The sequence below is a fragment of the Chaetura pelagica genome, unplaced genomic scaffold, assembly GCF_000747805.2.
Source record: "Chaetura pelagica isolate M959 unplaced genomic scaffold, ChaPel_1.0 scaffold31, whole genome shotgun sequence".
Taxonomy (NCBI): domain Eukaryota; kingdom Metazoa; phylum Chordata; class Aves; order Apodiformes; family Apodidae; genus Chaetura; species Chaetura pelagica.
The window spans coordinates 4,150,923-4,164,603 of record NW_009952481.1 but is presented as its reverse complement, the minus strand read 5'-3'; the positions used below and the strand labels follow the sequence as shown (position 1 = coordinate 4,164,603).

The 13,681-nt window shown below is 55.1% G+C and overlaps 1 protein-coding gene across 1 annotated transcript in view; it reads left to right on the top strand.

Moving 5' to 3' along the window:
- The first annotated feature begins 3,599 nt into the window (after positions 1-3,599).
- The window catches only part of TLN1 (talin 1), a 32,090-nt gene continuing 22,008 nt past the window's right edge, over positions 3,600-13,681 (top strand). Inside the window, 16 exon segments of the mRNA XM_010008778.1 lie at positions 3,600-3,766; positions 5,987-6,084; positions 6,314-6,443; positions 6,652-6,804; positions 7,074-7,216; positions 7,615-7,742; positions 9,601-9,661; positions 9,957-10,061; positions 10,368-10,523; positions 10,873-10,974; positions 11,183-11,259; positions 11,436-11,616; positions 12,182-12,295; positions 12,620-12,728; positions 13,227-13,435; positions 13,554-13,652. Coding sequence (XP_010007080.1) covers positions 3,637-3,766; positions 5,987-6,084; positions 6,314-6,443; positions 6,652-6,804; positions 7,074-7,216; positions 7,615-7,742; positions 9,601-9,661; positions 9,957-10,061; positions 10,368-10,523; positions 10,873-10,974; positions 11,183-11,259; positions 11,436-11,616; positions 12,182-12,295; positions 12,620-12,728; positions 13,227-13,435; positions 13,554-13,652 — 1,995 coding nt within the window. The 5' untranslated portion in view covers positions 3,600-3,636.

Sequence of the window (13,681 nt, the reverse complement as noted above, 5' to 3'; positions counted from 1 at the left end):
CTGTCGGGCTGGGCCAGTGGCCTCACTGGCCAGGCTGGCAGCCCCGTCCCTGCGGAAAGCCCCGGCAGTGCAGTGGTTTGCTGCTGATAAAGCTTCCTTCAGCCAGCTCCCAGTCCAGAGTAGAGCCTTTCCCAAGTGAAATGTGCCATTGCTGTAAAAAACAAACAAACAACAACACAACCCAAAAACCAACAAACCCAAACTTCATCTGGAGTCTCCCTTAGAAAGAGCACATTAAAAATGGCAGAATTGTTGTATTTGAAGTTTTGCTTCGGGAGCCTTGCTGTGAGCACGCCAGCAGGCTGCTACCCAGTTTTGGTTTAATTTTTTAAAATTTATTTATTTATTTTTTTTTAATTCCCACCACCCCACCCCCCCGGCCCCCAGATACAAAACCTCCTCTGTAACCGTTCTGTCTGCGCTGACACGAATATAGCATTTATGTCACATGACGGAAAACCCGCTCTCAGTGGTCCCGGCGATGACACCGTGGTTCCTCAGGTGCTGCCATCTCTCCACAGAGCCCCAAGACATCCACCACCCCCCTGGTTGTCTCAGCCTAGTGGAAAGGTGAGGTGGAGGCAGCTGGCCTGGCTCCCCCAGGGGTCTGGGACCCCGTCAAGAAGCACCTCCCCTCACCCCTGTACCCCACTTCCCTGCCACCTGATTTCGGGGTGGGCTGAGGGGTGTGCTGGTGGCTGGGGAAGGGTTGCACGCAGCTTGCTCTAAAATGCAGAAGTGTGTTAATCTGGATGCCGGCTGGCTGTTCCGGTGCCTTATCTGCCTCTGCACACTGACAGCCGATTGAGGACGGGCTTGCTTGCTCTGGAGACCAGCCAGCGCAGAAGTTTGGTGTGTGCATCAAGACGTGGTTTGTTTGGTGGTTGTTTTGTTTTTTTTGGTTTTTGTTTTGTTTTGTGGTGTGTTCTTTTTTTTTTTCTTTCCAGGGGGACAGCTTGAATTTCGCTGTCCTTTTCCCTTATTTTGCTGGCTTGCTGCGCCAGGCTCCCACGCTGTCTCATCCATTATGTTTAGTCCAGCTTTTCCTTCCCCACGTGGTACCTGGAAGGGGAGAGGTCTGCAGGGGCTGAGCACTGCGTTGGTGCCCTTGCAGGAGGCAGTGAGTGGATTTGCAAACCCCATGTGATTAATTGCCACGTTTGCTGACAAATCCCCCCAGGGTGTGAGGAGGTGTTACTCCTTACACAGCAGAGAGCATTTCTGCTTTAGACATTCATGTCAGCAAAGTTCAGCTGCTGGAGCCTGAAGTGTTTGTGTAGAATATAGGAATTAAATTGAACCATTTCTCTTTTTCCTCTGAGGGCTTCCTTGATGTCGTGAGCACCTTCCCTGCCAAGCCCTGTTGTTTTTGTAAGACCTCAGGAGTGGGAAGGCTTGAGCAGTCATCTTCCTGCAAGGCCTGGAGAAGCACAGTGATCCCTGTGAAGGGTGTGCTGAGGGGTTCCTGCAGCACAGCGCCCGGTTCTGTGTGGCTTTGTGAGGGCAAGAGGAGGCCGCAGAAAGGGCTGGGCATGGCCCGACTCCTTTTGGTTCCTCTCTGCCGTCCAGCGTCGTCCCCTCCCCTTCCTCCGTGGTCTCTGACCTTGTCCTGGCAGTGGCATGTTCTCCTTTTCCTGCGGAGGGACGGAAAGCAGCTTTATGCTCAGCTGGAGAATATTTTTAGATTTAGAGAAGATGGCCTGGTGACCACAGCAGCGCGCCCTGAGTATGAAATACTCGGAAAGCCCTTTCTACAGCAGGGTGTTACTCGTCCCTGCGGCTCCTCAGCTTTGCTGGAGCTTCCGGATGGATGGCAATGGCACAGGCCTTCCCTGCCTCCGCCCCGCTGCAGCCGGGCTCCCTCGCTCCGGACCTGAAATGCATTTCATTCCTCATCAGCAGAGCCAGTGGGGGCCGCGGGCCTCCGCAGAAACATTGCCGAACGGCTCAGGAATGCGGAGCTGGAGCTGCTCCATGTGCTGGTGGAGGCGGCACGCTCTGCCGTCCCTGCCTCCCACCCTGCAGCACCAGCGTGGCTTTAGGGCTCCGCAGCCAGCCGGACCCCTGCCCTCTGACTTGCTCCTGGCCAAAATCTGATGCAGGAGCATGTTGTCCGTCGCAGTATGCTCAGGTCCCTGGTTGGGAGCAGCCCACATTGGTGGACCCCCTTCCATGGGGGGCTGGAGCTGGCAGTGCTGCTGTGGTGCAAGGGAGCCTGCCAGCAAGTTTTGTCCAGGAACATTCCCAGGCCAGGCTGAGGATGCACGTGGTGGGTAACTTTTCCCTGACAGCTGGAATAAGAGCTCTGATAGAAGAAAATCAATCTCAAAGAGAACAAGCAGATGTGGTGCATCCTGCTGCTGTTCTGGCATCCTCCCACCAATTGGGGTTTAAGGACAAGGCAGCCTGGGTCAATGCAGAGCAGAGGACTTCTTCCCCATGAGCGGGCACTAGGGGAGAGGAGGACACGTCACTGCTGCAGAGCATCTGTTGGTGCCAGCCCAGGACTGGGAATGCTGAGGAAGGCAGGGGGCAGTGGGGCAGGACGAAGGACATGGCACAGGGACCCTGAGGCGTGTGACAACCTGGGAAAGTGCTGAAAGCTGCTGCACCGTGGGTAAACCCAAAGGAAGGGGCTCTTAGAAGCCTTACAAGCAGCGTCATGCAAGTGAGGGCTTATTTACAACCTTTTGCTTTTGTTACTTCTTTCTGATTTTGCTTTGCTTTAAGGTATCACAGTTCTAATTAGATGTTGTTAAACCTGGCGTTTTGGAGCCGTGTTGAGGGATGCTTGCTCTGAAGCTGATCTACACTGTCCTTCAAGCTGATTCAGACCCAGCTTGGGGCCTGTTTCAGATGGCACAGTGCAAGCTCTCAGGTGCCTTTTCAGTGACATCTGCAGCAGCTGGTGCCTTTCCCCCCCACGCATCATCCTGTGCACAGGTTCCCCAGCCCTGAGTTTGTGCAGTAGCTGCTGCCATAGACCCTGATCTCTGAGTGATCGCTTGGTGTGAGTGGTGCTTTCCCTGGGTAACTTTTTTTAACAGGCAAGTTCAGTGCCTGGTGCCCTTATCTCTCCTCCCCTAGTGGCTTTGGCCTTTTCTGTCGGCCTGTGCTCAGGCTGCCGGCTCAGCACCATCGGCTGGCGACGTGGGGAGCCCTGATAGCCAGGCCAGAGCCCTGCCAGCTCTGGGTCAAAGCTTGGTTTTCCTCTTGTGGCTTCTTGTGTCATGGAAGGTTTAATTATTCCCCCTTCTGTCATGCTCTCCCAGCTTATCTCGCCTGCTCCCATGCACTTGCTTCCTCCTCACAGGCAGCATCTCCGCCAGTTGCCAGCTGCTGGCACTCCTGTGGGAGAGGACAATTGGCATTGGGACCTTGGGACGAGGAGACAAGTGTCCCAGCGCTGGCCAGAGACCCCAGGGTCAGCACAGGGCTGGAAAGTGGGATCCCCTCGCAGGCTTGGCAGCCCTTGCTCACCAATAGAAGCTGGGTTCCAGCTTTAAGGAAGCAGAGGTGCTGCTGGAGGAGAGGAGGAGGAAGGACCCTGCACCACTGGAGGGGTCAGCAGTCACAGCTAACCCATCCATCTCCTCTGGCAGGTGACGCAGGAGTGGGGACAGCCCAGCTGCCACCATGGTTGCCCTCTCGCTGAAGATCAGCATTGGCAATGTGGTGAAGACGATGCAGTTCGAGCCTTCCACCATGGTGTACGACGCCTGCCGGATGATCCGGGAGCGGGTGCCCGAGGCACAGATGGGACAGCGTAAGTCCACGATGGGGTTGACTGCCATGCTTAGCTCCTGACATTTCACTGATCTCCCTTTCCTCTCTAGTCCCTATCCCCATCTGGACTTTCCCAGAGTAGTGAGGAGGTGGGGGCAGCGAAGTCAAGTACTCCAGCCCAGTTGAGGTGAGGGGCCAAGCTCCTCAGGCTCCCTTCTCCACACCCCAGAAGAAATTTGTGGATCTGGGGGGTAGGAAAACATGTTTGAAAGTGAAATAATTCCTTGAGCTCTTTGAGACTGCTGCTCTTTCTGTCTCTGCTGCTCTCATCTACTTGCATCCGCCACCACTAACTAAGACTAGGTTGGTTTAAACAGTTTCAGGGGTCTTAGTGAGTGTTAATAAACCATGTAAGTCAATTTTTCCTTTCTAGGGGATATGTAGTCCTCTGTTGGGTCTTTTCCTGGCCCCCAACAACTCTCTGCCAGGCCTACAGTGATGCTCTGTTACCTTACTAAGCTTTCTCAGCTCTAATATCTCTATGGTGTTGCAAGGCTCAAGATTAGGCTTGTGGCTCATGAGCTTATGATGTGACTCACGCCCACGCAGACATGGCCTGTCCCTGGAATGGATGGTGGGGATGGAGCACTGGGTCATCATCTTGTGGGCTCTCCTGGGTCCCTGCCGCCTCTGAAGACAGCTGTGCCACAGGGGAGAGGCAGCAAACAGGAGGTCAGGAGTCGTGGGAAGAGGAGGGGAAGTGCAGCGACATCTGGGAGCAGCAAATTCCTGGAGGATGAAAGGAAATGCCTTCTCGCGTTGTGCCCAGCTGGCCAGTGGTCTGGCCGACCACAGCTTTCAGTTTAGTAGAGGGACTGGATGTTTGTGTAGATTCGAGGCTGTAACCTTGTTGCAGAGAGCATTGCATTTCCTGCTCCTGGGTGTGAGTCAGCCTGCTTTCAAAAAAAAAAAAGAAGGCAAGGGGAAGGCCTTAAAGGGAACTGCTTATTCCTGAGTTCCTTTTCAGTTGCTCACAGCCTCTCTTTAACGGCCAGTTCCCTGCAGGTTTTATTTCCCTTTGCTGTTGTTACCCCGTGGCACTTGGGGGACCCTTTAAGAGCTGCCTTTGTTTTTTGCCACCTTTGGGCTGGGTGAGCTTTGGTGTTGGTTTCCAGCTCTGCTCTTGCTCTGTCTCAGGAAGTGCCTCTCTCTACCCAAGCCAGGGATCTGGGGCAAGCTGCTCAGTTTTCAGTGCTTTAGAGTTAACCTCTTGGAATTTGCTTTAAAAAAAAACCAAACACAACTGTTTTGTTTTGGTTTTAATTTAAAAATAAAACGGCAAGGCTCTCCGTGATTTTTCTGCTCCCTGTTTGGTAGGATTGTAACAGCAGTGTCAGCCAGGCAGGAATGGGGCGGCTCAGGAATTTGTCCCTCCCCACGGAGAGCTGCCAACTAGATGACGCGTTACAAACTTAGCCAGCCAAGGCAGCCTGCGGCGCAGGGTTGTTGGGAAGGTGGAGAAGGACCTTTCCCCGGGCAAAGGCGGGCGTAGTCCTGGCCTCTTGCAGCATGAAAATGGGGCTGTCCCTGGGTTGCTGCTGCCTGAGCTCATTAGCACTTTTCACTGGGTGCCCCAGCCCTGAGGGAGCAGGATTTGGTGAACAACACTTACTCACTACTGACTCTGAGACCTTGTAAGCCTAGATCACATCCTCATTCAGCCTCCTCTCCAAATGGAGGAGTGCCAGCTTCTTTAGTCCTTCCTGCCGAGGCCCCAGCATTTGAGTTGCCTCACAGTATCTCTTGAAACTCTGCTGTGTCCTTCTGGGGAGGTGCAGACCACACCACCATGGGGTACTTAAAGTGTGGATGTGCCTACATATTATACCAGTTCCCATCACCTTTACAGGTGACCCCCAGGATTTTATAACCTTGCTTCCACCACTGCTACGCATGGTACCACAGATTTAGGAGAGCAGATAGCTACAACTCCAGGCTCTTTTGTCATGACTTTTGGTCCCAGGTTCAGCATTGCAGAGGGGTTCTTCAGATTATTTTTGTCCGTTGATTACAGTGTCTGAGCATATAGTTCAAAGCTTGCTTTCCAGCTTTCTTGCCCACTTGTTAGGTTTAGTGTTCACAGTGCTGCTGTGTTTCACATGCTGGGCTGCACTAATGCACATCCCTGGGGACAGGGTGACATCTTGGTGGCTCTGTCCTGCTCAGGATTACCCTGGCAGAGGCTGTACCTGTTTTTCAGCCAATGATTTTGGGCTGTTCCTCTCGGATGAAGACCCAAAGAAAGGGATCTGGCTGGAGGCTGGGAAGGCTCTGGACTACTACATGCTTCGCAATGGGGTAAGCATCCATCCCACATCCTTCCAGCTGATACCCACCTTAGCTCTGCAGTCAGATGTGCAGTCAGTGAGGAGATGCCTGCCCTGCTGCCTTGCATCATGCCTGGGCATACCACAATGTCCCCCTCCCCAGTTTCACCTGTGGGGAGGGGAGCTCTCAGTGTGGTGTTGGGATGTGGGCGCCTTGCACTAGTGCGGCTGCTGGGAACTGTGCTCCACTGTGCCCACAGGACACCATGGAGTACAAGAAGAAGCAGAGGCCCCTGAAGATCCGTATGCTGGATGGGACAGTGAAAACGGTGATGGTGGATGACTCCAAAACCGTAACAGACATGCTCATGACAATCTGTGCCAGGATCGGTGAGAGGACTGGGGGGGAAGGACGGGAGGTGGGGAGAGGTAGCAGGAGCAGGTGGAGGGTACCCAGGGAGTGGCAGCATCTCAGTGGTGGATGGCCTGGCAGCAGGGATGGCCAGGAGGTGCATGATGCTGGGGAGGGGACACTGCATTGCTTCAGGCTCTGTATTTGGCAGCAATGTGCTGAGCTTGGTCCTCTGCACTCCTGCAGGCATCACCAACTACGATGAGTACTCACTTGTTCGGGAGATTATGGAAGAGAAGAAGGAGGAGGTTACTGGCACCCTCAAGAAGGACAAAACCTTGCTGCGAGATGAGAAGAAGATGGAGAAGCTCAAACAGAAGCTACACACAGATGATGAGTGTAGGTGCTGGGGACAGGATCAGCCCATGCTGAGGGGAGCAGGGAGGGGAGCAGGCTCCCCTGCGAGGGGAAAAGCTGACACGGGGGCATTATGACAAGGAGATAGGTGTCCATGCTCTGGAGTCTTTCCTTCTGCCTGGAGGCCCAGGACAGAGGAGTGAGAGCTGGGATGCTCCAAGTGGACATCTGTTTCTCATTCCCTGTGAGCAGCTGCAGGGCTGGGACCAGCCCAGCCTGGATCCCTGCTCATTCCCTGGCATTGCCCACAGTGAATTGGCTGGACCACGGCCGGACCCTGCGCGAACAAGGCATCGATGACAACGAGACGCTGCTGCTGCGGCGCAAGTTCTTCTACTCTGACCAGAACGTGGATTCACGAGATCCTGTGCAGCTCAACCTGCTCTACGTGCAGGTACAGCTCCCCATAGTACCTGGCTCTGCTGCCCTGTGTCAGACCTCTGAAAGGGCTGGTGGCTGAGGTTTTGGCCAGGAGCCACCATGGGGGGTACTTCAGGATGATCAGTTATCTGCTGGGTAATAGCCAACACTGGCAGTCCTGCCCTTCTGTGTGTACCACGGAGCTCCTCAGGGGATCCCATGTCTCCTCTGCCTGGTAGGAGCCATCCTGCGGCTGTTCCTCTCACAGGCATGGTGATGGTCCCTGTAGGGGACAGCCTACCCATAAATCCTTCTCTTTTTCATGACCACTTCTTTCCTGTCTCGAAAACAGGTTCTACCCAGTGTGACAGGGAGCAGTGTCAGGGCTGCTTGGCTGTCCAGGCCATAGTAGTGTCTTCTCTTCCCACACAGGCTCGTGATGACATCCTTAATGGTTCCCACCCTGTCTCCTTTGACAAAGCCTGCGAGTTTGCTGGCTACCAGTGCCAGATCCAGTTCGGGCCACACAATGAACAGAAGCACAAGCAGGGTTTTCTGGAGTGAGTGTCCTGAGGAGCCCCAGGTGGCTTGAGCAGCTTGACGGCCCCCAGCACTGCACTGGCATATAGGGCTTGGGGGTGTGGATGTCTCTGGAGCAACCCCTCCTGGCTGCTGCACAGTGCCTGAGAGTGGCAGTCCATGCTAGAATGCGGAGAGTGCCAGCCCCCCAACGGTCCCCAGGGAGTGGCAGCATCTCAGTGGTGGATGGCCTGGCAGCAGGGATGGCCAGGAGGTGCATGATGCTGGGGAGGGGACACTGCATTGCTTCAGGCTCTGTATTTGGCAGCAATGTGCTGAGCTTGGTCCTCTGCACTCCTGCAGGCATCACCAACTACGATGAGTACTCACTTGTTCGGGAGATTATGGAAGAGAAGAAGGAGGAGGTTACTGGCACCCTCAAGAAGGACAAAACCTTGCTGCGAGATGAGAAGAAGATGGAGAAGCTCAAACAGAAGCTACACACAGATGATGAGTGTAGGTGCTGGGGACAGGATCAGCCCATGCTGAGGGGAGCAGGGAGGGGAGCAGGCTCCCCTGCGAGGGGAAAAGCTGACACGGGGGCATTATGACAAGGAGATAGGTGTCCATGCTCTGGAGTCTTTCCTTCTGCCTGGAGGCCCAGGACAGAGGAGTGAGAGCTGGGATGCTCCAAGTGGACATCTGTTTCTCATTCCCTGTGAGCAGCTGCAGGGCTGGGACCAGCCCAGCCTGGATCCCTGCTCATTCCCTGGCATTGCCCACAGTGAATTGGCTGGACCACGGCCGGACCCTGCGCGAACAAGGCATCGATGACAACGAGACGCTGCTGCTGCGGCGCAAGTTCTTCTACTCTGACCAGAACGTGGATTCACGAGATCCTGTGCAGCTCAACCTGCTCTACGTGCAGGTACAGCTCCCCATAGTACCTGGCTCTGCTGCCCTGTGTCAGACCTCTGAAAGGGCTGGTGGCTGAGGTTTTGGCCAGGAGCCACCATGGGGGGTACTTCAGGATGATCAGTTATCTGCTGGGTAATAGCCAACACTGGCAGTCCTGCCCTTCTGTGTGTACCACGGAGCTCCTCAGGGGATCCCATGTCTCCTCTGCCTGGTAGGAGCCATCCTGCGGCTGTTCCTCTCACAGGCATGGTGATGGTCCCTGTAGGGGACAGCCTACCCATAAATCCTTCTCTTTTTCATGACCACTTCTTTCCTGTCTCGAAAACAGGTTCTACCCAGTGTGACAGGGAGCAGTGTCAGGGCTGCTTGGCTGTCCAGGCCATAGTAGTGTCTTCTCTTCCCACACAGGCTCGTGATGACATCCTTAATGGTTCCCACCCTGTCTCCTTTGACAAAGCCTGCGAGTTTGCTGGCTACCAGTGCCAGATCCAGTTCGGGCCACACAATGAACAGAAGCACAAGCAGGGTTTTCTGGAGTGAGTGTCCTGAGGAGCCCCAGGTGGCTTGAGCAGCTTGACGGCCCCCAGCACTGCACTGGCATATAGGGCTTGGGGGTGTGGATGTCTCTGGAGCAACCCCTCCTGGCTGCTGCACAGTGCCTGAGAGTGGCAGTCCATGCTAGAATGCGGAGAGTGCCAGCCCCCCAACCTGCTCCCTCTGGCACCCCCTAGGACTTGCATCCAGCTCTGATGGGGGAGGGACCTCAGCCCACCATGTGGTTTCGCCTCATGCCACGTACATCCTCAGCACCTCCACCCTACTCTTAAGCAGAGCAGCTTCTGGGGCTGCTTCCATTCGTCCTCTCCCACATCCTTTCTTCTCCCAAAAACTTGCAGGGGTTTGTCCAGGGCTCTGGGTTGGGTCTCTTTGTAGTTGAAGACAAACACTGCTAACTGATGGCTTTGGCTTGTCTCTTGGCAGACTGAAGGATTTCCTGCCCAAGGAGTATATCAAGCAGAAAGGGGAGCGCAAAATCTTCATGGTACGTGTATGGGGGAGAGTGTAGAGACCCGGGCTTCTTTTTGTCCCTCACCAAATGCTGAGGCTGCTCTGGTCTTGGGAGGCAACATGTGGCAGCTTGGTGAGTGAGAAACAGAAGCAGGAAGCTGTAGGTGGGCAGAGAAGGCAGCTCCTGAGGTCCTCGAGGTCAGAGGAATACTGTAGGAGGGGCAGGAGATGCTGATGGGGTGTGGGCAGCCTGGAAAGGCTGTCACAGGGCAATGGTGGTACAAACAGAGGACCACAATGCTACCATGATGTTCTCTTTGCCATTGCAGGCCCACAAGAACTGTGGGAACATGAGCGAGATTGAGGCCAAAGTTCGCTATGTGAAACTTGCCCGTTCCCTCAAGACCTATGGGGTCTCCTTCTTCCTGGTCAAGGTAAAGCAGCAGTGCCCATGGCCAAAATTCCCTTTCTCCAGCCTATCTCCATGTGTTGTATCTCCATGCAGCTGCTGCCCCTTAGTCCATATTTCTCCAGTTTTCCCTGTGTCCCCATTGTCTACCTCTCCTTCTTGGTTTTCCATGTGCACTGCCTTCCCATCTCCAATCCTTTAGAAGCCCCATATCATAGTTGTCATCAGCTGAAAGTGTGACCTTGGGTGTGTTTGGTAGCCAAAGGAGACTTTAAAGGTCTCTACCTGGATGGCCCATCTCGGCGGGCAGCCTACCATCCTTCCATTGCAGGAGAAGATGAAGGGGAAGAACAAGCTGGTGCCGCGGCTGCTGGGGATCACCAAGGAGTGTGTGATGCGTGTGGATGAGAAGACCAAAGAAGTGATTCAGGAGTGGAGTCTGACCAACATCAAGCGTTGGGCAGCCTCACCTAAGAGTTTCACCCTGGTAGGGACCAGTCCTGGTTATAAAATCATTGAATTGTTTTGTTTGGAGAAGACCTTTAAGGTCATCAAGTCCAACTGTAAACCCAGCACTGCCAAGTCTGCCCCTAAACCTTATCCCTAAGCATAAGGTCCTTCAACCCCTTTCCCCAGTGGTGCCCCCGTGGGGGGCTGCTCTCATGCCAGCCCTTCTTTTGGGTATTGCCCTATGGTGGGACAGCCATGCCCTTCTCTGGCACCTGCTCCTGCTCTTGTCTGGGAGGCTGGCGCTTGGGTGCTTAGCACATACCAGAGGGGCTCAGGATGGCCGCCAGTGCCCTGCTCCGGTGCTACCCTGTGCCGTGCCATTCCAGGATTTTGGAGATTACCAGGATGGTTACTACTCTGTGCAGACGACAGAGGGGGAGCAGATTGCACAGCTGATTGCTGGCTACATTGACATCATCCTCAAAAAGGTGAGAGTGTGCTGGGAAGGGTGGCTGGGTGCTGAAAACCAGCTCCTATCTGGAGGGGGTCGCAGGGTGTCCCTTCCAGCTGCCTCCAAGCACCACACGCTGCTGCTGGGGGGACCCTGTGGCCTGGCACTGTGTCTGGGCTGCAGGAGGAGGGGAAGGTTGGGGGGTGTGAGCTGGCTGTCACATTTTTTTCTCTTTCTCTCTGCAGAAAAAGAGCAAAGACCACTTTGGATTGGAGGGGGATGAGGAGTCCACCATGCTGGAAGACGCGGTGTCTCCAAAGAAGTAAGTCCTCAAGGAGTAGTTTAGTTGCCAACCAGAAGTTGAATGGAGAGCAGGCTCCAGCTGAGTTTGCAGCACAACATGTCTGGAGGAGGAGCAGCTGCCAGTCCTTTGGCTCCTGCAGAGCCTGGTGCCAGGGCTGTGGGCACCCATTGACCTGCCGTTTCTCCCCATTTCAGGCCGACAATCTTGCAGCAGCAGTTTAACTGTGTGGGCAAGGCAGAGCTGGGCTCGGTGGCCCTGCCAGCCATCATGCGCACGGGGGCTGGAGGGCCTGAAAACTTCCAGGTGGGCACGATGCCTCAGCCCCAGCTGCAAGTCACCAGTGGCCAGATGCACCGAGGGCACATGCCTCCCCTGGTAAGCTCTCCTTGTGCCCACCATAGGATGCAAACTCTGAAGGGTGCCCATCGGGCTCTTGCAGACCAATCCATTTGGGTCTGTGGCCAGGTGTTCTCCCCCCAGCCAGCTGCTGCAGCCTTTCCCTCAAGCTGTGCTGCCCTGAACTGCTGTGCCTGGCCAGCTCCACCAGTGCTGAGGTTTGCAGCAGAACCCTGTGACTGGCTTTGGTGCATGCCACGTCCTCTACAGCTGGAGAAGTGCTTGGAAAAGGCCATGGGGAAGCTGTTTTCTTTGGCCTCACTCAACGAACGAGCTGTGGGGCTTGCTGTAAAAGCCTTGTGGGGTCCCGCTTCATCTGCTCCCCTCTCCCCAAGAGCTGGTTAACTGTGAGACACACTTGCACCCATAGTGGGATGGGGCATTTCCCAGTGGTAGGTGCAGAGAGGAGACCCTCTCTTATTGCTAAGTGCACCCCACTTTATGGAGGTGCTTGTGATCAACAGTATGTTATACTGCATGCAGCAGGACACATGAACTGAATCTTTAATCTCCCAGCATACCTCAGTCTGTCTCTGTGTTGCAGACTTCAGCCCAGCAAGCCCTGACTGGCACCATCAACTCGAGCATGCAGGCTGTGCATGCAGCCCAGGCCACACTGGATGACTTCGAGACCTTGCCACCCCTGGGACAGGATGCTGTGAGTGCCAAGGAAGAAGGGGATGCTGGGGGGGACCTCACTGGAGGTGGCTGGCTGGGCTGGGTGGGGTTGGCTGTGCTCCAAGGAGAGGTTTCAGAAGGTTCTGGGGAGGTCTGCTGCCTGTAATGAGATGAGGTTTTATCCAGCTCTTGAGGCAGGAGCAGAGAGGATTCTTGGTCGTGTTGCTTAGTCAGGATGGGCTGGGGATTTTTGGGTGGTCACAGCAATTCCTTCTTCCTATGTCCTCTTTCCTGCATCTGTGTGAGCATGGATGCAGCTCCACACCATCCCCACCACCTTCTGACTCCGTTCTCCCCATTTCAGGCATCCAAAGCTTGGCGCAAAAACAAGATGGACGAGTCAAAGCATGAGATCCACTCCCAAGTGGATGCTATCACTGCTGGCACAGCCTCAGTGGTCAACCTCACTGCAGGTACATGGAGAGCTGGAGTAGAAAGATTCCCCATCTCTGGAGAAGGCTTGGTCTCCCCTGTTTTGCTGAAGGTCATATCTCCTGCTGTCCATCAGGAGAAGCCAGCATATCCCAGCTAGAGCGAAATGGGCCTCCACTGCTGCTAATGTGCCTGTAGAGCCAGCTGTGCGCTCACAGTTTGCCCTGCCTTTACATGCCCCGGGATCCCTGCCTGTGCCCAGCCTAGCTTAGTCCTTCCTCCCAGTCCTTGGCTGACCTGCCATCCTCTGTACCAGAAGCATGTCTGGTCCCTGCTGTAGCTCTGAGCCTGGCCATGGCACAGTGCAGCATTCCTTACCCAGTCTCTCCTGCCCAAACTCAGCTGATGCAACCAACTTTCAGTCTTAGGAGCCGGGGGGGTCTTTTCCCACCCAGGACCACATCAGTGACAGGTGCAGGGATGCTCTTTGAGCATCGCTTGAAACATGTTCCATCCCAGCTCATCTTCTCCCTGTGCAGGGGATCCAGCAGACACAGACTACACCGCCGTGGGCTGTGCTGTCACCACCATCTCTTCCAACCTGACGGAGATGTCCAAGGGTGTCAAACTCCTGGCTGCACTGATGGAGGATGAGGGAGGGAACGGGCGGCAGCTTCTGCAGGCAGCCAAGAACCTGGCAAGCGCCGTCTCGGACCTGCTGAAAACAGCACAGCCTGCCAGCGCTGAGGTGGGTGGCTGGAGAGGCCGTGGGGCTGAGAGGAGGGGGGAAGCCGTGGGGAAGCCATCACGTGAGTTTTTAGGACTCACTCAAGAGCTCAGTGTTGCTTTTGCCTCGTTCCTTGCAGCCTCGCCAGAATCTCCTGCAGGCTGCTGGCCTCGTGGGCCAGACCAGTGGGGAGCTGCTGCAGCAGATCGGGGAGAGTGACACCGACCCGCGGTTCCAGGTGAGTGCATCTGGCGGTACCCAGGGACA